The following is a 27,881-nucleotide window of genomic DNA, read 5'->3' as shown; positions in this document are numbered from 1 at the left end:
CCCGAGACCCCAGAGCTGCCACCCGCACAGCGCCCACCGGGGATCAGCCAGGCCAGAGGCAGCTCACCGAGCTTTTTTCTGGTTGTTTTATTTGAAAACCCTAGGGTGTGTCCCCTTCCTCAGCACACCCATCCCTACCCTAACCCCAAGACGTAACGATGCCACACGCACACGAGGCTGTGAGCTGCACACGGAACACAGGGGCTGCGCTCACGACGACATGAAAAAATATACATTATATATAATACACCCGGGGCCCCTACAAGCCAGCCACAGCCGGGTCCTGTAGGAAGGGCAGGGGCTGTAGGACCTCAGGCAAGGAGAGGAGGGAAGAGGGCCAGGAGGAGAAGCAGGGATCCCCAGAAGGAAATGGAGAGAGGAGGGCTCATAAGAGAAGCAGGGAAGGCCCGGCTGGGGGTGTGGTGGGGGGCTCCGTGCACAGGAGAGTAGGCCGGGGCAGGGTACAGGGTTTCCTTCAGTCCCCCCTACAACCCATACAGCGCGTGGCCGGCATGGAGAGAGACAGACAGGGGTGAGCGAAGGGGCCGGCTGCCAGCCAAACTCTCCCACCCCGGGGGAGGAGGAACCCGGAGGCCCGGAGGCGGGTGGGCTGGGGGAGAGGGGGAGGGGGCCACGGGGTTCTGAGATTAAAGGCTGACTCTTCCAAGAGCTGCTCTCTCTGGGTCTCTCTTCTCTCGGCATGTCCTCCTCTCTCTTCGGGGGGTGGGGGGGTGTCTGTCTCACCAGGGCGGACTCCTCTCTCTGTCTGGGGAGGGGTGGAGGCCTTAGTAGCGGTGAGGGGGGGTCTCGATGGCGCGCGGGCGGCGGGGGGGGGGGGGGGGGTGTCTGTCTCACCAGGGCGGACTCCTCTCTCTGTCTGGGGAGGGGTGGAGGCCTTAGTAGCGGTGAGGGGGGGTCTCGATGATGCGTCTCTCGTCGCTGCTGGGCGAGTCGGCTGCCTCGGAGTCGCTGCTGTCCTCGTCCTCCCGCTGGCTGCCCGCAGCGCCCGCCACGGAGGCCTGCCGGCTCTGGTAGGACTGGGGAAGGCAGGGAGGGGGGAGCTCAGCGGGAGCCCGCATGCTGGGGTGCGCCCCAGCTGCGCCCCGACGCTGCCGACACCACCCCCCCCCGCGCACCTCCATGGGGTTCACGATGATGGTGAGAGCTGAGTCATCCCAGAAGAGGTCGGGATCCTTGGGGTCACTGGAGGCCCCCGGGGGCCCGCCGGCCCCCGAGACGCGGCGGTGCAGCGAGTGGATGCGCACGAGGCCCAGGACGACCATGAGGACCAGGAAGCCCACGCACAGCACGATGATGAGGGTCGCCGCGCTCGGAACCACTGCGGGGAGAGCCCGGCGCACCTGAGCGGACTCCGCTCAGGCGGAGAGTCGGGGGCCTGGGCAGAGGGGGTCCCCGAGCCGAAGGCAGCGTCCATGGTGGCCCAGAAGAGGGGTTTGCCCTGCAGAAGCTGGAGGGAAAGGAGAGCTCCACCCGGGGAAGGGCAGGGACGGGGAGGGACAGAGAGCCTGAGGGAGGGAGGTCTGCAAAGGAGGCAAGGAAGGGCAGGGGCAGGAGAAGGGCTCCCAGCCCAGAGCTGCCCCGAGCAGCCCTGCTCTCAGCGCACGGAGGGCAAGGCCTGGGCCCCGCCGGGTCCCTTCTGCCCGTGCCTTCCCCGGGGACCACGTAGTCCGGGAAGGAGGTGCCCAGAGCCCAGCCGGGAAAGAAGAGAGGCGGCCACACAGGCTTGACGGTGCAAGAGGAGAGAATGTTCTCCTGCATCGTAAGAGGAGGAGCAAGCTCCAAGCACGGCCCGGCACCCAAGCTGGGGACCGGTCCAGGGGACAGAGAGCAGCCCCCTCACGTACCCACCCGGACAGAGCTCACCCCTGCTCAGTGACGCCTCCCATCTCCTCGCGGGCTCGAGCCTCCTGGACACCTGGGGCCTCTGCTCCCCTCGGGGTACACCCTCCTCTCCCTCGGCCCTGTCAAGCCTCTGGGCCCGCAGCCTCACTTTGAAGCCCGGGCTTGGGGGGCGTGGGCTCTGAAGGGCAGTGGGACCCAGAAGGGCACGTGGGCCCTCACTCGGACCTTAGAGCTGATGGCAGCAAAGCAGACGGGCAGGCGCAGGTACGCGCCCGGGAAGAGCGTGTGGGCGCCCAGCTGGACCGGGCTCACCGTGCCCCGCACCCGCGCCGGGCCTCTGCCGGCCTGCACAACTGCCCTCACCCGCCCCCCGGAGACCTGCTCGCACAGCAGCATCGAAGGGACACGCCTGAGGGTCTCCACCAAGGCACAGGAGAGCCACACGTGCAGTGCCACCCAGCTCCCTGCCAGCTGGGCAGACCAGGACACCCCCTGCAGGAAGGTGTAAACGCCACAGACCTGGGCCCTGAGGGCCACAGAGCCAACAGCCGTGAGCACAGCCTTGCCCACCTCCTGTACACACACACACAGACACACACACACACACACGGCCCCCAGGGGCAGCTGGGCCACTGCACGGCACATGGGCGCGCACCCCTGCCTGCTGTGTAGGCACAGCAGCTCACCGACCCCAGAGGCTGCGTGAGGCCCGCAGCCTCACGGGACCCTGGGCGGCCCCGTTACTGAGGGACGATTAACGCATGCGTCTCACACACACACACACACACACACGCACACGCACACGCACAGGAATTTACCCACAGCCTCTAAGACTCACATGTTGAAAGACAGAGCAGAGTGCAGGGAAGCACACAGCCCAGGAGCCCCCCACCCCTGTGGCACACCCATCCTCCGGCAGCACACACACGCTGCCACGCGCCTCACGCCTCCCTGAGGCCGCCCTGACGGCGCTCTGCCAGGTCGGTGCCCAGCCTGAGCCGACCCATGGCCCACCTGGGGCCAACGAGAGCTGACTCTGCTGAGCAGGCCGGGTGGGCTCCCGGGCACCGGCTCCGGGGAGAGACGGGCCTGGCTGGATGAGAATTTCTCAACCGTCTGGGGATGGGGGAGGAGACGGGGGAGGCAGAGTCGCCCTTCCTGCTCCTCTGTAGGCAACAGCCCCTCCCGGGTCTCCGTGTCAGCGGGCAAGATCCGAGGGCAGTGACCCCACCGGCAGAATGCCCCTGTAGCTAGGCCCAGGCTCTAGAAGGAGTAGAAACCCCTCCTCAGAGTGGAGGCCATAGCAGGTGAGCTTGCTCTAGGGACACCGTGACGACAAGCCAGAGCTTCTGTTTTGTGCCTCAGTCAAATGCATTTGTTCCTCTGAGCCCCGGGCCTGGTGAAGGAAGCGACAAGCTGACCGCCAGGAATAAGAAATGACCACAGGAAAGACAAAAGGCAGACCCTCTATCTGCAGGCAGACAAGTATGGTTAATTAGTTTCTAATCAGCCAGGAGGCCAGGGAGATGGGAGAATTTTTAAATTAGCTACAGACAAAAATCAAGACTTTAGGAAGTACCCTCAACCTTTCTTTCTACATTAGACCCAAGCAGTTGATTCTGGCCTTGAATGACCTCCAAGGAGACCACGAAGGGGTGTTTTAGTTTTAGCCAGTGGCCCGTGTGAAACTGCTGGCTCCGTGTGATTGTGAGACAGGGTTGAAGCCCTGTGCACAGCCGCACACGGAGCCCCCTTTCTGAAGAGCCTAGAGAGAAACGTCCTTCCGCTCTGGGTCCCCGGGCTTCTCCTGGAGCACTGCTTGGTCCCGTCACAGGACTTTCCTAACTGCTCAGCTTTCCTTCTGCTTCAGCACAAGGAAGCTCAGAGTCCGAATTCTGGCCATTCTAGCAACGTCGCAGCATCTCACAGCAGGTGTTTTATGAACTGACTTATTCCTTGGCTTCATCGCCTTCTTTCCTCATTGTCCTTTCCTCCTCACTTCCAATTTCATTTTCTATTTGTATCCTATCGCACCGCAGGTCTCTCTGCAAAGTCTCGGATACATGTAGGTAACAAACCGGGAAATGGTTCCAAACTTGGCTGCGCGTTGGGATCACCTGCGGATCTTTAAAAACCCCCGATACCTGGCTCCCGACCCCAGCCCTTCTGACTGAACTGGTTTGGGGCGACTGTGATGTGCCCCAACGTTTGGGAAGACGGGATAAATGTTGTCTTCATCGCTCATCTTACCCTTCTGAGACAGCCTCATTCTCCCTAAACACAACTCCCCCATACCACCCACCCACCCTCAGTTCTCAAACTCTCATTCTCCCTCACGTCCGTCTACGCTTCTACCCTTCAAGGTCCAAGCTCAAGGTCTGAATGCACCACCGGCCCTTCCCTGGCTGACTGTCCCGGTTCACACTGATCTCTCTTTCCTCGTGCACTTAGGAGCTTCAGAGAAATGAAGCCCCTGTCTCGTTGCAGGGAATTCTATCTCTTACTCTTTTGCATGGTCAGAGTAATTTGAAATTGCAAAACCACAATCCTGTAACTCCACTCTTGGGGCTGGGAGGGAGGGGAAAGGGAGAGAACACCTTGAAGAGTCAGGAAGGGCACACAGAACAGGTTTGATGAAATGGATCTCCTGATAAGCTCAGGAGATGTCAATCACCTAGGCTCTCGGGTGAACTAGGAACTCTGTGTCCTACTCAGGCCAAAATCAGGGGAAAAGGCAAAAGCAGGCTGCCGCTCTCAGTTGGGATCTCAGAGCAAGCAGAGAAAACAAGGATGAGAGTCTTACCGAGCCCAGCAGCAATGCCACCCTGGACGCGCCTTGCGCCTAATCTGAGTGGCAGAACCCAGTATCCAACCCCGAAGAGGCCGAATGGGATGGTTCCCAAGGAAAGAACTGGAGGAAGAGCTAGGAGGTTATGGCCCCAAAAGTCTATTTAACAAAAACAGGTTTAGTTCCCTCACACACCTCTAAAGATTGTGTGAAGCTTCCTAGAACCTTTGCAACTTGGTTACGCCTTATACGCCCTCCTCACTCCTACTTCCATCTGCTCTGCTGTAGGAACCACAGGAAGAACATTTAAAAAGGCGTCTGCAGTTGTTTTCAGAGAGAGCAAGGATGAAGGGAGCCAGTCCCAGGGAAAAGGAAACACAAGGGACAGTGCAGTGGTGGCCACTGCCCAAGGAGAGGAAAACAGACTGAATTCCGGGGGTACCAGGGAGCTAGCCTTGGTCAAAGACATACTGGGAAGCCCTAAGGAGCTCTCCCAAATTACATGCAACTATAAAGTAATGAGACTTTTTTTTTTAAAGCATCACACATAAATGGACAGGGTATAGAGGGTGATGGTTAGAGCACGGGCTCTGGAATCCTGCTGCCTGGATTCGAATCCTGGCTCCACCACGATTTAGCTGTGTGACTCTGGATAAGGTACTTAACCTCTCTGGGCCTCCATTTCCTTGCCTTTAGAGGGGATAATTCTAGTACCTATTCCATCTGTTGTCTGTAATGATTCACTGGGTTAATAGGTGTAAAGCCCACAGGCAGGGTGCCTGGCACACCAATGTGTTCATTATTCTTCCGATTACACGGTTGACGTGCGAGCTGTCCTTTCAGGGTAGGGTTCAGTGACCATGACCTTCCAAGAGAGCGTTTTTGGAACTCTTTAAGGAATTCAGAGCCCGTGATACGCCTTTGGACTTTTTAAAAAAGTGACAAATCTCTGCCCTTTGAGAGTTGGTTTTATGTTTACAAACACAGAATGCTATCCAGAGCCAACTCTGACAAAAGTGGATGCTGAGGTTGGGTAATACTGAACTGGGCCAAAAGCAAGGTGTGTCCCAAAAGGAACAAAAATAAATGCATCTCATAAATTGACTTTGAAAGCAATTCTAAAAAGGGATTCCAAAAATCACTTCCAGCGACATCAGAATCATTGCAGTTTTTAACAATGTGGGAGAAGACTCATTTTCTAATATTAGGTGTAAATATTAGGTTACAAAATCGTTTGATCCCAAGTTTGTTAAAAGAAAAAAAAAAAAAAACAAACAGGCACAGACAAAAGCTGGCACATAATAACACCATATTAACAATGGTCAATTGTGGTGGAATTATGGCTGACTTTTCTTCTTTATACTTCTAGTTTCTAGTTTTTCTATAATTAAGTAACTCATAAATTGTGAATTAAAAACTGCATCACTAGTAAACAGTCATGGCCAGGGAACGAGATTGCTTTGAAGGGCAGCGCTCCAGCTGGATGTACTATTTGGCGTGTTCGCGTATTTTGTTTTAGAAACTGTCTTATGACTTTATAGATAGCACATAATTACACATGTAATAGCACCAACTTTCTCCTTGAGGATAGGAACTGTATCTATCCTATAAACTTTGTATTCTTAATTGTATTGTGGACAGTGCTAGTACACAGTAGGTGCTTAATACGTACTTGATAGCTTCACTATCGGGGATCCCTAGGTCCAGGGCTAACTTGATGTGGTTGGGGGAGAGCAGCAGGAACAACAAAGGCTAAACCCACACTGACCATGATCCCAGGCATGAGTGCCCCTGTGATGACCCAAGGCTCGGACTCTCCACTAGGCAAAGGGCATGATCTGGGGGATAAAGGGATTGGATCACAGCCGTCAACTAAGTCAAGTTCCACGGGGAACAGAATCCATGGCTCCACCCCCTTCCTCCCCCCACCCCCCCGCCGACGGCCCAGTGGTGGAGGGGAGGATGCTCGTGCCCACCCACTCCGTCCACCCCCCCGCCCGGCTGGACCCACGCAGCCTTACGTACTGGAGTTCCGGTGGGAGCTGGCCAGACTGTGCCCAGCCATCTCAGGCGGGGGCTGGTGACCTCGGTGCAGGAACTGCTGGGAGCTGAGCATGTGGCTGGGGTGAGTGACCCGGTTCACGCTGTGCAGGACGCTGACCTGGGGCGAGGGCGGGCTCAGTGGGCACGCTCGCTTCTCCCCGCCCCTCCTCCACCCCCCGAGGGCCCAGCTCTGCCCCCCTGCCCCCCAGCTTCCCCTTCTTCTCCAGCCGCCGCCGCCGGGGCCAGGAGTCCCCTGGGCTGCAATTTCCACCCCCACGCACCAGCAGGTTCAGTCCACCCCGCCCCGGCTCCTCGCCAGCGGGGTTGGCTGTGGAAGGAAGGGGACTCTGGGTACCTCCACGACGAATTCATTGCTGGAGTAACGCCCATTCATTTCTGAGCAGGAAAGCCGGAACTTCCTGGCATAGAGGGCAGCCCCGCGTCGCAGCCGGTAACGAGCCAGCCTCAGGATCTCTTCATACACAGTGATGCCCTCCACCCCTGGCGACCAGGAGGCAGCTCAGGGCAGGAGCCAGCGAAGAGGCCCGGAGTCTCTCTCCCAGACTCCCGCCAGCTGCCACCCCCAACAGGGGTGCGACCCGAGTCCTCAGACAGAGAGATGCTCCCCCGGCATCCCCGCCAGCTCCGACTGACGGGGGTGGAGTAACCGAGGCTCCGTTCCTGCCTCCGCCCTCCTCTGAGAGCTGGGAGGAGGGGTGGAGAGAAGGAAGTGGGAACACCCCGCAGGACAGAGAAGAGGGCGAGTACCAAATGGCTAGAGGATTCGAAAGCTACTCAGAGGACTTCCCCGGTGGCACGGTGGTTAAGAAGCCGCCTGCCGATGCAGGGGACACCGGTTCGAGCCCTGGTCCGGGAAGATCCCACATGCCGCGGAGCAACTAGGCCCGTGCGCCACAACTGCTGAGCCTGCGCTCCAGAGCCCGCGAGCCACAGCTACTGAGCCCGTGTGCCGCAACTACCAAAGCCCGCGTGCCTGGAGCCCGTGCTCCGCAACAAGAGAAGCCACCGCAGTGAGAAGCCCGCGCACCGCAACGAAGAGTAGCCCCCGCTCGCCGCAACTAGAGAAAGCCCGCACGCAGCAACGAAGGCCCCATGCAGCCAAAAATAAATAAATAACTTTACAAACAAAGAAAGCTACTCAGAGACTGAGCCAAAGGCCCGTGCGCCACAACTGCTGAGCCTGCGCTCCAGAGCCCGCGAGCCACAGCTACTGAGCCCGTGTGCCGCAACTACCAAAGCCCGCGTGCCTGGAGCCCGTGCTCCGCAACAAGAGAAGCCACCGCAGTGAGAAGCCCGCCCACCGCAACGAAGAGTAGCCCCCGCTCGCCGCAACTAGAGAAAGCCCGCGCACAGCAACAACGAAGACCCCATGCAGCCAAAAATAAATAAATAACTTTACAAAAAAAGAAAGCTACTCAGAGACTGAGCCAAAGAAGAGTGGAGACCAAAGTGGAGGTGAGCTGGGCTGGAGAGAGAAGCTGGGAAAGAACCATCAGGAGCCTAAACCCCAGCCACCACCTCTAGGGACAATCTGCGACAATCTGGACGCCAGAGGACATTCCAGGCAGGGAAGGTGCAAGGGGGCACTTGGCCACATCCCTGAGCCTGGACGGAGGACCCTCTGAGTTTCCCAGAGACTTGACCATGGGGAGGGGCGCGCCCAAGGAAAGAGGACAGGTTCTCGGGCCCCACTGACCGGCAATGGTGAGGTAGGCAGACGTGTTGGTGAGCTCCAAGCCTCGCTGCTGCAAGGACGCCATGTCCAAGAGCAGGCTTTCCCGCTCGGGGTCCAGGTCATCCCCCACCAGAGAAATCTCACAGCCGTCCAGGTTGTGCACGATCTCATCCGACATGCGTGTGTCTGTCACTGGACAGGAAGCAGTCAGGATCTGGGTCAGAGCTGAAGGGCCCACCTCATGGCCACGCTTCCTCCCCTTCCGGGGTCATCCCCCGAGAGCTGCCAGCATCATTGTCAAAGACGTCACTACCCATCAACCTTCTGACACCCGGGGGTCTCACGCTGGCTCTCGTTCCTAACAGTCAGTGGTTCTAGAAAAGTGAATGAGGGAGGACGTCGCTCTCATGGCCAGCCCCAGATTTTTTCCTTCACTCTGGTTCCAGACATGGACCCCTTCTCTGGACACTATCACTCCTTGAGGTCATCCTTACCTGTGCCCTGCCAACTCTCATCCTTTTTGGCCTCCACCTGGTGAGAAATGGAGCAAGTGATTTGAAGATCAGGGAACAAAGGGACCCCCTCGGGTCCCTCGAAGTCCACAGCTGGGAGGGCAAAATGAGCACTGCCACTCAGCAGGATCTGAGGGGCATCAGGCTGGAGCACCACTACATAGCCCTCCACGTCGGGGATGGAGACACAGGATTCTTCGCTGAAGCACCTATATGAGAAGAGGGAGAGAGGCAGCCTGTGACCCCATCACCCCCTCCCTTATCATCTAGGTTCTGACCAGCACTCTGGGCCTCCACCTCTACAGAGAGCACCCCGCGTCAGGGAGGGAAAGGGGAAGAAAGGGGGATAGATAGTGTCTCTGCACGACCATCGCCCCCATAGCAGAGCTGGAGGGGGAGATACCCTTTCCAGGGAGGATACCACTGCAGGGAAGGGCCAGGGGCAGAAGGTTAGGCAACCTGACCTATGGGGATGATGACATCACCAATGCCCTACCCCAAGACCACGGACCATCTATCAAACAGTATTTTACAAACTGAACTTACAGAAATATATATACATACATGGCTCTTCACCCAGGATGTTAAAAAAAAAAAAAAAAGTGTGTTCAGGTACGTATCTGGTAGATACGTGTCAAAAAATATTCAACAACAAAAGTGGGGTGGGGGTGGGGAGCATATCAAAGGATGCCCTCAAAGCTATAATTCAGAAAGATACATACATCCCTATGCTCATAGCAGCACTATTCACAATAGCCAAGACATGGAAACAACCTAACTGGCCATTGACAGATGAATGGATAAAGAAGATGTGGTACATATATACAGTGGAATACTACTCAGCCATACAAAAGAATGAAATGATGCTATTTGCAGCTACATGGAGGGACCTAGAGATTATCCTACTAAGTGAAAGAAGTCAGACAGAGAAAGACAAATATCATATGATATCACTTATATGTGGAATCTAAAACACGACACGAACCTATCTATGAAACAGAAACAGAATCATGGACGTAGAGCACAGACTGGTGGTTGCCAAGGGGGAGGGGGCTGGGGGAGGGATGGAGTGGGAGGCTGGGGTGAGCAGATGTAAGCTTTTATACATAGAATGGATAAACAACAAGGGCCTACTGTAGAGCACAGGGAACTATATTCAATGTCTTATGATAAATCATAATGGAAAAGAATATTTTAAAAGAACATATATATATATGTATAACCGAATCATGCTGTACGGCAGAAATTACAACAACACTGTAAACCAACTATACGTGAATTTAAAAAAAAAAAAAAGGACGTCCTCCTGCTTGGAGTGTCTTCAGTTCATCCCCTCCAGTATCAGAGAAACACATTTCAGTAGGTGAGCTAATCTGACCATCTTGGACCTGCATCCACCATCCCATGAAGCCTCACTGATCCCGGTGTCAGACAAACCCTCCCTAGAGGACTGAGCCAGCCCAAACCAACAATAGCACAGCAGCTCGGGGAACACGCTCCCAGGATTACCTCCAGCCAATCAATAATTCTCAGAGCGCTCGCTGCTCTGTGAAGCATTTTGTCCACATTCTTTCATTTAACCTTCTTTGGCTGCTGTTGCAATAGGGATAAGAAACCAAAGCTCTCGGGTCAAGCAAATTGGCCACATAAGAAATATGTGTCCCGGGCCAGGCTTGAACCCATTCTCCTCATTCCAAGTGCACGATTCTTCCCCTAAACCACGGCCACCATGTGGGTTTGCATTAGTCCAATTTATTTGTAAACAAGTGCCCCCTTGGAAGTCCCTGGTGGTCCAGTGGTTAGGACGTGGCTCTTTCACTGCCCGACCCAGGTTCAATCCCTGGTCAAGGAACTAAGATCCTGCAAGGTGCACGGCACAGCCAAAAAAAAAGGAAGTGCCCCCTGAACAAGCAGTCTTCACAGGGGAGGTGGCAATTCCAGAGCAGGGCCAGTGGTCCATGCACCTGGGCTAACAGAAATGATTTTGTTGAGAGGACTATCACACGTATTACCGAGCAGGCCCAGCTTGACTACTGTAGCCAGAGGGAGAAGGTGGAACCTCAGCGGATACCATGAACGCAGGGCCCCTGCAGGTACCAAACCCACAGTTTGCTGAGCTCCTGTGCCATAAGGAGCAGGGCCTGAGACAGTCTGCACACTCGTCCGGCGAGACCCGGATCAAAGCCTCTTGGAAAACAACCCCAGCTAACTCTGGAAGCACAGACTCCAACAGACACTCCCACTGTGATGGGTGATCCAAAGGGGACCCAAAAGGTACTAGGGGGCTGGTCCAGACCCGAAGGACACTAATGAACTGGTCAAGAGATTAGAAATGGCACGCAGACCTTAAAACAAGAGCCAACGTGGTCACCATCACATGAATGGAACAAACACCAGCCCACGAGAGTGAGAGCGGTTGTTTCTGGCTAGGATGGGAGTGGGGCATTTGGCAAGGGAGGGTAGGAATAAGCAAGAGAAGTAGCAAGTGAGCTAGCCTTTGGAGGAGGGCAGAAAGTTGACCCTAGAGTGGGTGGTAAGGAGCACACGAAGGGGAGTAGAGGAACATGAGGCAGGAAACGCTGGGCCAAATGGTCATGGGCTTTGAGTGCAGTTTTTGTGCAGCGGGCAGGAGGGAACCATGGATGTCTTCTTCCGCAGGGGAGCGTGAGGACGGACATTCTGATTTCAGATCACTAACCTAGCCTCTGGGTAGAAACTGAACTGAAGTTAGAATACTAGAGATAGTCCACTAGCTAGGAGGCTAGAGCAATAGGCCAGATGAGAGGTAATGAGAGCTGCTGGAGATGGAAAAAGAGGAGACAGATGCCAGACATGGGCGCAGAGCGGGATCTAGGTGACCTGGTAACCGATGGGGTGTGGAGGATAAAGACGGAGGAATCAAAGGCGATTCAGAAGCTGCAAGCCGGGGGAACCGCAAGACAGAGACACCATTACAGAAGCAGAGAATTCAGGGGGAGGGGCTGGTTCAGGCATCGAAGTTCATGACCAAGCTGTAGCTCGTTTATCTGAGGTGCTGGCAGAACTTCTAGATGGAGGTTACAACAAGCAGGAAGAAATTCAAGAGCTAGGGAAAGACAACAAAGCTAGAGAAAAAGATGTGGTAGCCAGATGAGCTTTCCAAGAATCCATCATGCCCAGTCACTGTCCAGGGCTCAGAGCCCTCTCCTCTCCAAACCCACCCATGCCAGGATAGGGACAAGTCAGAGATGTTTCTCTTCAGATAGCTTTTGGAGAAACTGAGGCAGAGCAGGGGAGAAGGGAACACAGGAATCCTGACCCCTACGTTATGTGATCCACCCACTGGATGGCAGTAGCTCCTAAAAACTGCCCCATAAACATAATATGGGGTGAAAATGCCTTTGTATAATAATAGCCAGTGTTGACAGAACAGGCACTTCGCTGGGCATTTGATCTGGATTCTATCATTTACCCTCACAACACTTCCATGAGTTAGAGTCTATTGTTATCCCTGCTCTATGGCATTTTCTCAGTGCTAAAAAGCTAGTAAGGGTTTCCCTGCTGGCGGAGCGGTTAAGAATCTGCCTGCCAATGCCCGGGACGTGGGCTCGAGCCCTGGTCTGGGAAGATCCCACATGCTGCGGAACAACTAAGCCCGTGTGCCACAACTACCGGGCCTGTGCTCTAGAGCCCGCAAGCTACAGCTACTGAGCCCGCGTGCCACAACTACTGAAGCCCACGCGCCACAACTACTGAAGCCTGCGCACCTAGAGCCCGTGTTCCGCAACAAGAGGAGCCACTGCAATGAGAAGCCCGCGCACCGCAACGAAGAGTAGCCCCCGCTCGCCACAACTAGAGAAAGCCCGCGCACAGCAACGAAGACCCAGTGCAGCCAAAAATAAATAAATAAAATAAATAAATTTCTTTTTAAAAAGCTAGTAAGTAAAAGACTCTGTGTCTATAACTCTTATGCTTTCATGACCTCTCAATCTGTATTTTTAAATACCTACTATACTTAAACCTTGAAGTAACGCACAATTTTTCATTTAAAGAATTCAGAATCCTTCACTGAGAACTCAAAAGTCAGCAAACTTTTTCTATGAAGGGCCAGACAGTAAATATTTTCGACTTTTTGTACCGGTCTCTGTCCCAACTACTCAGCCCTGCCATCACAGGGTGAAAGCAGCTCATTTCCGTAAACAATATGCAAATGAGCAGCAGGCCAGATTTGATCCTGGGGCCATAGGCTGCCAATCCCCAGACTCAGATCATCCTGCTCGATCTTCCAAGAGCTTGATGAATCAAGCATCTAAAGCTCTTTGCCCAAAGGTCATCCAGAGAATTAGTACCGAGTCAGAATTCGTGTCAGGTCTCCTGGCTCCCAATCCAGTACCCTCTTCTATCCCACTTTACCTATCAGCACAGAGACACAGAGATTAAAACCCCCCAATCCTGGAGGTCTGGTCCAGGCTCTTCTCCCAGCATTGCTGTGTCAATTGGGCAGGTCAGTTTTTCATCCCTAAAACGAGGGAGGTGTGCCTAGCCGTCGGTGGTGCCTAAGGCCAAGGAGTTCTGACACTGTCTGGCTCTGTTCTGTGACTTGCCCGCCCACCCAGCACTCACTTGACGGCAGTGGTGAGGCGCAGGGGTCTGACGCCGGGCGTGGCAAAGCGCAGAGTGTTCATGTAAGCCACATGCTGCAGGGCATGGTTGAAGGTCTCCACATCATCCCCCTCCAGGGTGAGCAGGGACTGCGAGGGGTTCACGTGGACCTGGGCCCCAGACACAGACAGGGCTGAGAGCACGACCAGAGGCGGGGGAGGAAGGGAGCAGAGGTGGGGGTGGGGAAGGGCGGGGTCAGGGGGGCCTGCCTGGAGGGAGGGGCTAGGGGAAGGGGCGGTACCTTCATGCCTTTGCCCAGGCTCTCGAAATCCCTATAGTCCAGCCCCTCCCGACATGCATAGAGGCACTCGATGACCTCACGGCTCTCCAGGCGACCTGAGCGCACGCTGAAACCAGCCAGGTAGCCGTGGAAGTAGTGGTGGATCGGCAAGGGGTCTCCTAGGGCAGGAACACAGGGGCGGACCAGAGGTGAGAGGAGGGCACAGGGGAGGGGCTGAGAGAAAGGGCAGCAGGCTGGAGAAAGCAGACGGGGAGGGGCCGGGTGGGAGCTAAAAGAAGCAATGAGTGGGCCAAAGGAAGATGGGACAAGGCGGAGCGAGAAGACAGAATAAAACCGGGGGCGGGGCGGGGGACGGAGGGCGAAAAATCGAAGGCACAGAAATGAGAAAAGCTTCCGGCAGAGGCAAAAAGAGAAGGAAAGCAGGACCACAGGGAGGAAAGAGGAGACTCAAGGCAGAAAACGAGGAGAGTGCGCGAGGGGGTCTTCACGGCGCATGCGGGGAGCATCGGAAAGGATGCGCGCGAGCTTCAGGGATGCCCGGCTCTCCCGGCCGCGTGGCTGCCCCCTGCCCCCTGCGCTCTGCGCTCTGCCACGCGGAAAGCCAGCACGAGAACCCTCGGCTTCACTCCGCGGGCAGGAAAGGACACCGGCGCCCAGCCCGGCTCCGTCTGGCCGCCCTCTCCCGGGCGAGCCCGCCTGGCTGCGGTGCTCGGAGGCTCTGCCCCCTGGTGGTGGGCGAGGCGGTGAACGGTGAGGCCGGGTTAGGACCATGCGGACGCGGGAGCCGCGGCCCTAAGCTGAGATGCTAGCTCGCCGGCCTCCAGATCTCACACGCAGGTACCTGCTGTGGCGTCCGTACTGTTGTCGCCTCCCTTCTCCTTCTCTTTGTTCTTCTCCTCTGGGGGAGAAAAAGTGCCAGTGAGCTCAGGGGTGTGTGGCCAGATTCACAGAGAGGACGGGGAGGTCTTCCAGGCGTTGCCCCGGCCCGTGTAGGACTTGAACCTCTGCTGAATCCCAACCCTTCTTTTGTCATGTCTGAGATTATCTCAGGCCTCTGTTATAGACAAACTCCAAATATGCTGCTGAGGAAACACAAGGGCTCTGGTACAACACACGCACACACACACACACACATACACCACACACACACCACACACACACCACACACACACACCACACACACACACACACACACATACACACCACACACACACCACACACACACACACATACATACACCCACCACATATGCAAATACACCACACACACACATACACACACATACATAGATACACTCTACACACAAACCACATACACCACATACATACACCCACCACATATGCAAATACACCACAAACACACCACACACACACCCCACACACACACCACACACACACACACATACATAGATACACTCTACACACAAACCACATACACCACATACATACACCCACCACATATGCAAATACACCACACACACACATACACCACACACACACATACACACACATACATAGATACACTCTACACACAAACCACATACACACACCCACCACATACGCAAATACACCACCACATACATAGATACACTCTACACACAAACCACATACACCACATACATACACCCACCACATATGCAAATACACCACACACACCACACACACCCCACAGACCCACCACACACACACCCACCACATACATAGATACACTCTACACACAAACCACATACACCACATACATACACCCACCACATATGCAAATACACCACACACACCACACACACCCCACAGACCCACCACACACACACCCACCACATACATAGATACACTCTACACACAAACCACATACACCACATACATACACCCACCACATATGCAAATACACCACACACACCACACACACCCCACAGACCCACCACACACACACCCACCACATACATAGATACACTCTACACACAAACCACATACACCACATACATACACCCACCACATATGCAAATACACCACACACACCACACACACCCCACAGACCCACCACACACACACCCACCACATACATAGATACACTCTACACACAAACCACATACACCACATACATACACCCACCACATATGCAAATACACCACACACACACCACATACACACCACACACCACACACCACACACACACACACACACACACACCCTCCCAGAAGGAAAAAATGAAAGAAACAGCTTAAAAGTTAGAGGGCTGCTGACTCTCTCCAGGGTTCCTGTCCTCCAGCAGGGGGATGGGCTGTGGAATCGTCATCACTGGGATGGAACAAAGTGGGAAGTGACTGAAGTTACAGAAAGAAAGATGCTGGTGGTGCCTGAGCAGGAAATTCCTCCGAGTCAGAGGTGACGACCAGTCCAACAGGAAGGAGACCTGAGGGGCTGTGGTCTCCCCCGCAAGAGACCTTTCCCAGCCTCCCTGCCCAACTGCAGGGCGAGGAGCTCATGAGGTCAGGCTGCCCTCGCTCCCCCATCAGCCACCGGAGGCCCCAACTGTTAGCGCCTCCATGGAGAAGCCCAGCGGGACTTACCAGTCCAGCAGGCCCCAATCATGAGCGCGGGCTCCCTTCGGGGCGGGTGGATGAGACCATTGTCGTGGATGAGGGCAGGGTCGAAAGAGATGCCATCGGCATAGAGTGTGACCGTGGGGAACTCGAGGTTCAAAGCGTAGTGGTGCCACTCATCATCGCAGACCTGGGGGGTGGGGACGGGCAGGAACCTGTCAGTCACATCATCCCCAGGGAACGAACGCAAGGCACTGCCCCACCTCCTGGGAGGCAGGGGACAGTCCCTCATAGTCCCTGTCCCGTCAACAGGTCCTGCTAGTGAATCGCTGCCCACCCAGCTCAAGGAATAATATCCTTCCCCAGAATTTATCAGGCTCCAACCTCGTACCTAAAATTCCACTCTGCAGGTAAACCTTTAAAAGCATCAGCTTTCCTAAGAGCGAGTACGACACTGTCCGTGAGCAGGTGCTATCCATCCCGAGTCCAAACAGAACTGAAAGCTGTGGGTTTCTGTGCCGTTTTCTCCATCTCCATTGCCACCCAATCATTCAAGTCCCCAGTCTCTCTCTGTTACAACAGTCTCGTCTGAGCACTTACACGCTTAGGTGTCTCCGATCCCTTCCTCCCATAGTTGCCAAAGGGATCTTCTGTTTTTTTAATCTTTAAATCACTACTGAATTTAATGTTGTCAAACTTAGTATTCATTAACAGCTCATTACATTTGAAAAGATTGGATTCTCCTCACTTCACAAATGTTCCCAAATATAAATGACAATTGTTGAAAAATCATAGCTAATTGCAAATTAAATAAATTACTCGTAACCAAATCTTTTCTGAAGCAAAATTAGAAAAATCCTTCCTATTTTTGCAACAAAAAAAAATTTTTTTTTTTTTGGCTGCGTTGGGTCTTTGTTGCTGCGCGCGGGCTTTCTCTAGTTGCGGTGAGCGGGGGCTACTCTTCATTGCAGTGCGTGGGCTTATTGCGGTGGCTTCTCTTATTGCGGAGCACCGGCTCTAGGCGCATGGGCTTCAATAGTTGCAGCTCGCGGACTCAGTAGGTGTGGCTCGCGGGCTCTAGAGCGCAGGCTCAGTAGTTGTGGCACACGGGCTTAATTGCTCTGCGGCATGTGGGATCTTCCCGGACCAGGGCTCGAACCCATGTCCCCTGCATTGGCAGGCAGATTCTTAACCACCACGCCACCAGGGACGTCCCAAAAATGTATAGTTAATTTGAGAAATACATCCCAGATTTGGTGGAGCAGCACCTTCAAAATTTAAGATTTGTTTTTAATTGGAGTCTAGTTGATTTACAATGTTGTGTTAGTTTCAGGTGTACAGCAAAGTGAATCGGTTACACGTAGACATATACAAAGGGATCTTCTTACAATGTAAATCTGATCAGGTCACGTCCCTGCTGTTAACCCTTCAAAAGACTTCTCATAGGACAAAATCCAAATGACCCCAACTAACAAAGTCCACCATACACCTGATCACCGTCCAGCTCTCCAACCTCAAATCTTGTTCACTGTGCTCTAACTCCCTGGTCCTCTTTCCATACTTGCAACATGTTGATCCCTTTCCTGCCTCAGGGCCTTTGCATCTGCTCTTCCCTCTGCCTGGAACTCTCTCTCACAGCTCTGTCTCATCCTTCAGGATGAGCTTACATTTCACTTCTATCAGACCTTCCCTGAACATCCAATCTAAAGAGAGTTCCCTTCTCGTTGCCTCCTATTCTCTACCTCAGTCCCTTGCTTCTTCTTTCACAGCATTTATCAGAATTTATCGTGTTTATATGTCTGCTTACTTTTTTTTTTTTTTTTTTTTTTTGCGTTACGCGGGCCTCTCACTGCTGTGGTCTCCCCCACCGCGGAGCACAGGCTCCGGACGCGCAGGCCCAGCGGCCATGGCTCACGGGCCCAGCCGCTCCGCGGCACGTGGGATCCTCCCAGACCGGGGCGCGAACCCGGTTCCCCTGCATCGGCAGGTGGACGCGCAACCACTGCGCCACCAGGGAAGCCCCTGTCTGCTTACTTTTTAAAAATCTATCTCCTCAACTAAAATGTAAGCTCCATGAAGGCAGAGATTTTGTTCCATCTTAGACCCCATTGTATCCCCAGAACCTAGCAGAATGGCAGGGAATTGGTATTTACTAAAACTTTGTTGAATAAATAAGGGTAAATAAAAGAAAAATAGAAAGAGGAATGTTACCAGTATTAGCAACGTGGGAGAAAGATCCAGAAGAAGTAAATGGCAGAATATCTCTTTAAAAGAGTGCCACAACAGGACAGGAATAAAGATGCAGCCATAGAGAAGAGACTTGAGGACCAGGGAGGGGGAAGGGTAAGCTGGGACAAAGTGAGAGAGTGGCATGGACATATATACACTACCAAACGTAAACTAGATAGCTAGTGGGAAGCAGTCACATAGCACAGGGAGATCGGCTCGGTGTTCTGTGACCACCTAGAGGGGTGAGATAGGGAGGGTGGAATGGAGACGCAGGAGGGAGGAGATATGGGGATATATGTATACGTATAGCTGATTCACTTTGTTATAAAGCAGAAACTAACACACCATTGTAAAGCAATTATACTCCAATAAAGATGTTAAAAAAGATAAAAAAATAAATTAAAAAATAAAAAATGAGTGCCGCAAAAAGCAGAAGCTTTTGGAGACAGCCCTCAATTATCCAGTTTGTGGCTTTTCGTTCCCCTTTCTCTCTCTTCCACTTCCTGCCTTTTTTCAGCCATTTGCTTTCTCAGCCACTCCACCGGGGCTTATATGAGAAACAGAAGGAGATGGAAACACAATTCAACCCCACGGTCCTTGTGGTCAGCTTGGAGAATGAATAAAGAAGAGGCTGCAACTGTTGGCTCAAGAGATTTTTCTTTTCTTTTTTTTTCTTTTTTGCCCATTTTTATTTATCCCTCATAACCACGAAAATAGTGAGAATTTATATACATATATATGTGTGTATATATATATGTGCATGGATATATAAATATACAAACACACACACACACATATATATACTGCTTTTTAGTCTATAAAGGTCTATTACATCATTTAATCCTACAGCAACCCTGGGATATAGAATTCTTATTATCCTCAACTCATAGGTAAAAAAAAAAAAAAACTGAGTTGTAAACATATTAACCAAGATTTCATGGCTAGGAAGTTCCCCTAGCGGGACTCAGACCTACTCTATGTACCTCAGATTACTTATTTCCTCAATTACAACATGCTAACTGCTTGAGAGTCAGGGATCTGCACTGGTAAGGTTCTAGATAAGAAACAGATGAAAGAAAACAAGAGGGGAAAGATGGTTGGTCGGGTTTGGTGTTCGTAGTGGTTCGTTCCCTACTTCCTTTTAATCCAGGAGTGCTTTCTGCAAGAGACAAGCCTTGGAAAAAGAGAACAAGAAAACGGAGCCAGGGCGGGGGGCAGTGGGGTGTAAAAATAGTCAGGAACTGAAAGTGGAGATTGAAAGAAGGGACACAGGGCAACCCAGAAGATGCCCACCCCTGCCCCAGGACCTCCTCCCCTGAACTTACATCCACCCAGCTTTCCCAGGAGCCTGGCTCCGGCCTCACCTGCTCCAGCTTCCAGAGGAACTTGACTGGCCGGGCACTCTCCAGCAGAGGCCAGTAGAGGAAGGCAATTCTGCAGCCGTGGACGGTCAGCGAGTAGTGAGAGAAGCCGTCCTCTGAGGGCAGAGGATGAGGACAGAGGTCAAACACAAAGCGTGGGCGAGGACAGAGGTCAAACACAAAGCGTGGGCGAGGACAGAGGTCAAACACAAAGCGTGGGCAAGAACAGCTTCAAAGCACCAGGAGGGAGGGGATGCCGGATTCTCTTCATCCCTTCAGGTTCTCTCTCTCTCTCTCTCTCTCTCTCTCTCTCACACACACACACACACACACACACACACACACACACACACACACACACAGAGTCCAGTGTCGGGCTTCTCTGGGGCACTCTGACTGGCTGAGGGGGGACACTGGCCGGCCTGCCTCCACCCAGATCTTTACCGGTCCTTCGGTTAATACAGACTTCACGGCAACACTCCTTTCCAGGTCAAGAGAGATGAGCTCCGAGAAGAGGCAGAAATGAAAGAGCGGGTCAAGGCTGAGCCCCTCAAGAGGGCTGTGCTACTGCCATAGAGGGAAGAGGGGTCCTGGGGGCTGGAGCCCACCAGCCGTTAAAGGAGGAGGATGGGGTGGTGGAAGAGGAAGAATGGGGCACAGCATTACTCAGGCTCTTCCACTGCGACGGGGGGCTTTAAGGGGAGCAGGTTTGGGGGGCAGTCTACTACACGGTGGATGCAGGGTGAGCAGGCAGCTGCAAATGAGAAGGGTGGTGAGCAGCTCCGTCGCTCTGAGAGCGGTAGGATCTCAGCTTGTCAGGTTAGGAGTAAGTCACAGCAATACGAAACCTAGCACTGCTGTCTTACAGATGAAGAGAGAGGAGTGACCCATCCACAGTCACAGGCTGGACAGTGACAGAGGCAGGACAAGACGCCAGTCTCTCCACACTCAGACGGGTGCCCTAAGGAAGGCTCACCATTTGGGACAGTGTTACACACGATGGTTTCCTCTTCCTTCTTGCCCTTGCTGGGAGTTACACCATGCTTCATCCAGAAGGACAGGGTAAAATGGTCACTGAGGCTGTCCTGGGGCCCGGAGCCCAGCCCAGCGGTGCCACCCAGTGGCACCTGCACAGCTTGGGTGCCGTTGAACCAGTAGATAAGGCTGCTGTCCTGGCTGTAGTGCACCGAGAGGCCCGCCGTCCAGTTGGCGTTGGGGCCAGCCATGGGCAGCAGATCCACCTCCCCAGGGGCCGCGCCTGCCGGAGCCCCAGAAGGCACAGGTGTCAGAGCGGAAAGGCAGCAGATGGGGAACAGGATGCAGGCAGGGAGAGAGGGACAAGAAAAGACTTCCTACAGCTACTTTCACTGCCTCTTCTGGCCTTTCAGAGCAGAGAAAGGAATGGCTAGGAATAGCCCTCCAGTGACCTCAACTCCAACCCTTCATCTCTCCCTGCCATTGTCCCATAATGCACCTGGGGCCTTTCCTGGGCCACACTTAGGCATCTTTGCCGACCACATATTTATGTGCTCTTTGGACCACAAGAGATAACCACATGCCAGCGGATATATACATCTATGGATGGGCAAAGGAAGACGTAAGACAGATTCATTATTTCTGTTTCTGTTCGTGGCCATAACGCACGGCTTGCAGGATCTTAGTAGTTCCCTGATCAGGGATTAAACCTGCTCCCCCTGCGATGCGAGCGCAGGGTCCTATCCGCTGGACCGCCAGGGAATTCCCAAGACAGATTGTTAAGAAAGAGGCAGAGGAGTTTCAGGCAGAGGCTGGGGGTAGGGGGCGCACCCACCACAGAGTTTCCGCAGCGCCCGCTCTGAGTAATTGTCACGGTCACAGCCCTTGGCTACGTGGTTGGTCTGCAGCTCTATGGTGGCCTGAATGTTCCAGAGAGGTTCATCACAGGTCTCCAGGCGGATACCAGGGAACAAAGCCAAGCTCCCAGCGCCTGGTGCATATTCAATCCTTTTGTTCCAGCCTGCAGGGGTGAGAGGGAGCTGGCAGTGGAGACGGAGATGGGTAAGGCAGCCCCTCCTATCCACTCTGCTCTGGCCACGTCCACGGACAGTCTCGGGCTGCTACGAAAATAGCCAGCCGGGGCAGGCAGCTACAAGCCTGCCCCAAATATCCCTCCCCTGACTCCTAGCCTAGCCCCTGTGGTTGTCAGAAGGGATGCAAAGGGAGACCAGGGTGAAAGATGGGTTACAAGACAGGTCCCAGCGCGGAGCTCCTCACCTTGCCAGCTGGGTTTACAGGTGGGCTTCACCTGGATCTCCACCTCAGCGTCATCCACCGCCCGCTTCTTCCCGCAGTCATAAGCCGTCACCGTAAACTTGTAGAGCTTCTCGCCACTGTACTGCAGCTTCTCCGTGTTCTCAATGTTCCCTGGGGTGGGGGTGGGGGATGGAGAGGTCAGGAGCACTAGAGAAAGTCTGGGGAGGCCGGGGAGGCCTTGTGAGCTAATAGGGCAGCAGGTGGATTAGACAGCGGCGAGGTCATCCACCGCCCGCTTCTTCCCGCAGTCATAAGCCGTCACCGTAAACTTGTAGAGCTTCTCGCCACTGTACTGCAGCTTCTCCGTGTTCTCAATGTTCCCTGGGGTGGGGGTGGGGGATGGAGAGGTCAGGAGCACTAGAGAAAGTCTGGGGAGGCCGGGGAGGCCTTGTGAGCTAATAGGGCAGCAGGTGAATTAGGGGCAAGCGGGGAGGAAGGAATCTAGGGAAGGAGGCTCCACATCTGGGAAGGAGGGCGAGGAAGAGGACGCGAGGGGCGGAAGTGGAGGGCGCAGCCCCGAGACGTCCCGAGGGCCGCGGGCGCCCAGGGCTGAGCAGCTGGCGCGGCGGGGGCTCACCGTCGTTGTCGATGAGGAAGGGGGTGTTGGGCGTGAGGATCTCGTAGTAGCAGATCTGGCTGTACTGGGGGGAGCAGTCGCCATCGACGGCCTCCACCCGCAGGATGCGGTCGTACAGCTTCCCCTCGGTCACGGCCGCGCGGTACAGCCGCTCCACAAACACTGGGGCAAACTCATTCACGTCATTGACCCGCACGTGCACGGTGGCCCTGCAGGTGCCAGAGCGGGAGGAGGACGGGGAAGAGTCAGCCACAAGTCGGAGCCCAGCCGGGGAAGCAGAGCGCGCAGGACCAGCAGGTCCTGGCGCCTGGGGCAGCGGGCACGCTCATCCGCGCAAGCAGGGCGCCAGGCACAGCAAAGGGACAGGAACCACCGGGGAAAGGGTGACTGATGGACGGGGTGAGGAACGACCCCAGGGGATGCCAGCGGCCGACCTGACGACTTCTATACAGAACGCTACAGGCTGGGGACAGCCACGTGAGACAGAGGATTCTGTGTCCCGCAGGGTGTTCCTTCATGAGAGTCAGATCCAATGGGACAATCAAGGAAGATGCAGGGGCTTCCCTGGTGGCGCAGTGGTTAAGAATCCACCTGCCAATGCAGGGGACACGGGTTCGAGCCCCGGTCCGGGAAGATCCCACATGCCGCGGAGCAACTAAGTCCGTGCGCCACAACTACTGAGCCTGTGCTCTAGAGCCCGCGAGCCGCAACTACTGAAGCCCACACGCCTAGACCCCGTGCTCCGCAACGAGAAGCCACCGTGATGAGAAGCCAGCGCACCACAACGAAGAGTAGCCCCCGCTCGCTGCAATTAGAGAAGGCCCGCGCGCAGCAACGAAGACCCAACGCAGCCAAAACTAACTAACTAAATAAATAAACCTTCTTAAAGAAAAAAAGGAAGATGCAGAACAAAAACCAAATTAAAAGCAACCCTATTCAGGGAAGTGGCATTTGTACCAGAGTCACAAGTCATCTGACGTGTGCAGTGAGCAAGGCAGCCGTGCCCCCTCCCCGGCCCAGGCCCCCGCGGGGCAAGCAGAGGTTGGGGAGGGGCTAAGCCCTTCATGCTGAGCCCTGCGCCCAGCCCAGATCCTGGCACCCAGGGTCCAGAGGCAAGGGTCCTGTCTCCAAATGGGAAACTGAGTCATCACGAGGAGTGGTTTATCTCTAGTGCCTCGTAGTGGCCCAGGAGTCCTGACTGCCCATCTTCCTCCCATTCTCAAAGGAGAAGTGAGCTGGGAACAGATGTCGGAGCCCTGGGCCCCAGCCTTCTTCCTGCCGTGGCCGTCTCCTGCCCACCCTCACCCACTGCTGTGTGCGCGCATGTTCCGTGCGTGCGTGTGGCACACGCTGCAGACGGCTGGACAGTCGGAAGGAACCTGGGGGTGCGCTGAATGTACCGTCGTCTTCCTCGTTCTCTCGGCACCCTGACTCCGCGCGTTGAGCCCTTTCAGTGTCAGGCCCTGCAGCGCCTGCTTTTTATACAAACCGTCTCCTTTCATCTTCACAGTAACCTGAGGAAGTAGGCACCATCACCGCCCCATTTTACAGACAAGGGAAAGCAAATCCAGGAAGAGGCTAAGAAGGTGCCCAAGGTCATAAGAGGCAGAGGCCAGATTAGATCCCACTGAGTTCCACCACGTGCTTCTGTACCCTTGGCTGAAGGCTCCTGGACGACAAGGCCCCGTCCCTAAACCCCAGGAACAGAGGGGGGAGGGGGTAGACAGTGAGGGCGAGGGCAGAGGCTGGTGAGGGGCCTGGGAGGAGGTGGGGGCCTGCAGCAGAGGGCGGGGGACGGGAGCGTCCTCACTTGTGGGACTTCTTGGTGCTGGCGCCGTCGGGGCCCTCGCCGCAGTCGTAGGCCTGGATGGTGAAGGTGTGCTCCTTCTGGGCCTCGCAGTCCACCGGTCCCTTAGCCCGGACCAGCCCTTCTCCTGTCGCCTTGTCCAGGACCACGGCCTCAAAGGGCACCCCAGGCCCATGGAGCCGGAAGCCACAGATCTCGCCTGGCCGCGGGGGGAGGGAAGGACGCAGCTCCTGCACCACCTCCAGGGTCTCCTTCCCACACTCGCCAACGCCCCTCAGGCTCGCGCTTCACCTCTCCTTCCAAACCCCTGTCCCTTCTCTTGCACGTGGAAAAGCATGAATTATCAGACGTTCAGCCCCAACCCCAGCTTCCCTGAGCGGCAACCTCGCGGAGCCCCCCACCTGCCCACGTCCTCCCCTCTGGCCCCCTTTATTTTACCACCGTTCTCCGCCGTGGCCCGTTTCCTCCTGGAGTCTCCTTCCTCCTCTTCCCCCACGTCCTCACCGCTCTCCCTCCCAGGACCTCCCCTCTCCTCCCTTGCCCCTGCCCTCCCGCCCGCTTCTCTCTATCCTACCCGCCCTCCTCCGCCCCAAGCCCACTTACCTGCATAGCGCAGGGGGGCATCCTTGTCCAAAGCAAAGAGCGGTGGGTTCAGCAGAACAGTGTTGTCGTTCTCCATGACGATGCCCTGGTATTCCGCCTCGATCCATGGCTTGTGCTTGTTGGCTACCCCCCCAGGGAGAGGAGAGGAAGCACCTGTGAGCCGGCCCTCCGCCTCCGGACCACACACGCCAGCACCACCACCCTGTCCAGCCCCTACAGAAGCACCTGCAGGAGAAAGGACTGAGGACAAGAAATCAGCCATGAAAGGAGCCAGAGGGTCCGCGGGAGGTCACAGGATAGACAGTTTCCATGGCCACAGCCTGCCCTGGGGGGAGGGGGACTGCCATGTCCCCTGGGAGACCTGGTCAGAAGGTGGAGACTTTCTTTAGGGATTTCAAGAGCTAGAGTGTGGACACTGGGCCTTCAGGGAGCAGTGGTGGGCCATCAGAAGGCCCTGGAAAAGGGCAGAGATAGATTAAGGGCGGAGCTGAGATTAGGAAAAGCAGACTAGAAGCTTCCTGAGATCCTGATTGTTTAGCCTCTCCACCCCCACCACCCCATTTCCCTCCTGATCCCTTCTTCTCCCGACCGAGCCCCATCCTAAGGCCATTCTCCCAGAGGAGAGGGAAGAGGAGAAAAGAGAGAAGGGAGAATATATAGGACAGAGGGAGGAGGACAGAAGGGGCAGGGATGGAGCAGAGGAATCAATGCCGAACGACTGGGCCCAGCAGAGCCGACATCCTCAGGGATTATCGAACTGGCCTAGAAACACGACAAATCCTCTCCCCGCTTCTCACCCTCACACCCAGAGGGCACACTCATAACCAACAGGGTCCTATGTCCCCCAGCAGGCCACCAAACCCCACACTCCCTGAACCCCGCTCTTATACAGACTCGTGGCTGAGTCCTCATTCTCGCCTACCCCACCCCTCTTCCCTTCAGCCACCAGCCAATCCACGATGGATGTGGGACTCAGCCTCCAGATCTCCCCATCTGCTCCCAGACTCAACTCAATCACGTCTCCTCCCCAGGCCCAATCTCCCCCCAGCCTGGTGAGGGGCTCCCTTCCCCTCCCCAACGCCAACCTCCACTGCCTGCTCTATTGAATCCCATCAAGCCAACCCCCAAGCTCCCAAAACACATCCACCATGGCGCATCAGCGAGATCTGGGCAGAGGAAGACATATCGTCAGAGGGAAACTGAGTCTCCAAAAGGAAATTCATCCCCAGTATGTCATGGTGAGCAAGAAATCCTGATTTCCAGTCTTTCTTCCAGTGACATCCCCCAAAGCCTTCTGGTATCTGAATGCCGGCCCCTTCCTCGCCGAGGACCCACCATGACCCCCTTGTCTAGTGGCGGAGGAGACAGCCACAAGATGGTGGCCCAGAAGGCAGCACAGGAAGTGGCGGGAGGCTCAGAAGCCGGCTGAGGTCGGAGACTGAGCCGAGGACGGAGGGGCTGCGCACAGCTCACGCCCCACCCTGCCTTTCTGCTGCCTTCCTCTTGGCCCCCGACTCTCTCCTTGGGTCCATCTCCTCTCACTGACTCCTGGGCTCCCTGTCTTTTCCCTCCTGGACTCTCCACGCGCCCCCCCCCCCCCGCCACCTGTTCTTCCTGTTTTCCCTTTCATTCCTCTCTCTCTCTCTTTTTTTGGGGGGGCCTCCACCTTGACCCTGGTCCACCCCCTTCTCATCCCCTCCCACACCTCATCTCCCTTCTCCTTCTCCCTTCCCCTCTCACCACTCATTTAGCACTCCCAGACACCCACCTCTGCCCTTCCCTGCCCGTCTCCACCTACCTGAGCCCTCGGCCCCCACCCCCTCCCTCCCTCCTGGTCCCTCGGACGGCCTCACCCAGCTGAATTTATCTGCTGTCTGCAGAGAGGGCAGCTCTGGTAACCCTCAGCCCAGCTGTATGCAGACGGAAGGTTATGGATGCAGAGGAACACGCCAAAACATACGTGCTCCGAATTGCTGAGCTGCAGGGAACAGTTTCTCCCCAGGATGGGATGGAGACGAACCAGATGGATGTGCCACACACCCTCAGCCCCGGCGCACCGCGGTGAAAACGGAGACCCGCCCAGAGATGTGTATCGGCCCTCAGGGGCAAGTCCTCCTGAGACCTGAGACAGCTCCAGGAGGGAGGAATTGGGGGAGGGGGAGAGACAGAGCCCAGGATGGGAATGGAGACCAAATGGGAGCAAGAGAAGCACATGGGCAGAGATGGACCAGAGAGGAGGGTGTGGGAAGCGGGGTGCGAGGGAGAAGAGAAGGCGGCAGGTCTGAGAAGACGGATGGGAAGGGGGGTGGTGTGAAGGACCACCTGTCACGTGCCAGGGAGCCTTAAGGGCTCCTGCCCCACCCCCCGGCCTGCCCGAGACCCCCCCTTCAGTGCCCCCGCCTCACTCACCTTTGTTGCAGGAGCTGGAGGGGAGCAGGGAGCCGGGCAAGAGGAGAAACAGCAGGAGGGTCATGGTGTGGCGCGGGCAGGCCGGGGCCCCGATCGCTCTCCCCCGGGGGCCTCAGGCCCGCTTACTCCACCTCGGGGGAGGGATGCAGGGGCTCTCCAAGGAGGGGAGGGAAGAGAGCAGGCAGCCGGGCAGAGACAGAAAGGAGCCTGCCGCCCACCCTAGTCCATAGAGCGGAGCTGAGCAGCCCCCCAACCTGGGCGGCTGAGGTGGGGGACTGGCAGT

General features: G+C 55.4%; 1 protein-coding gene across 1 annotated transcript; it reads right to left on the bottom strand.

Moving 5' to 3' along the window:
- Positions 1-842: 842 nt before the first annotated feature.
- CLSTN3 (calsyntenin 3) lies at positions 843-27,881 on the bottom strand. Its single transcript, XM_007108315.4, has 18 exons — positions 27,599-27,881; positions 25,190-25,312; positions 24,590-24,785; positions 22,780-22,988; positions 22,164-22,313; positions 21,721-21,906; positions 20,887-21,168; positions 19,914-20,026; positions 16,348-16,510; positions 14,626-14,682; positions 13,785-13,942; positions 13,505-13,653; positions 8,885-9,111; positions 8,412-8,582; positions 7,050-7,195; positions 6,677-6,812; positions 1,137-1,339; positions 843-1,037 (listed from the first exon to the last, which is right to left on the bottom strand). The coding sequence occupies exons 1-18, from the start codon at positions 27,660-27,662 to the stop codon at positions 897-899; spliced, it is 2,874 nt and encodes a 957-aa protein (XP_007108377.1). The 5' UTR covers positions 27,663-27,881; the 3' UTR covers positions 843-896.

The sequence above is a fragment of the Physeter macrocephalus genome, chromosome 6 (assembly GCF_002837175.3).
Source record: "Physeter macrocephalus isolate SW-GA chromosome 6, ASM283717v5, whole genome shotgun sequence".
NCBI classification, from domain to species: Eukaryota; Metazoa; Chordata; class Mammalia; order Artiodactyla; family Physeteridae; genus Physeter; species Physeter macrocephalus.
Note: the sequence above shows the minus strand (reverse complement) of the source record. Positions and strands in the feature narration are given on the sequence as shown.

Coding starts and splice junctions, on each gene's coding strand:
- CLSTN3 (XM_007108315.4), bottom strand. CDS start 27,662: ATGACCCTCCTGCTGTTTCTCCTCTTGCCCGGCTCCCTGCTCCCCTCC. Junction 25,313..27,598: donor CTCCAGCTCCTGCAACAAAG/GTGAGTGAGGCG, acceptor CTGGGGGGGTAG/CCAACAAGCACAAGCCATGG. Junction 21,169..21,720: donor GGCGCTGCGGAAACTCTGTG/GTGGGTGCGCCC, acceptor GGGCTCCGGCAG/GCGCGGCCCCTGGGGAGGTG.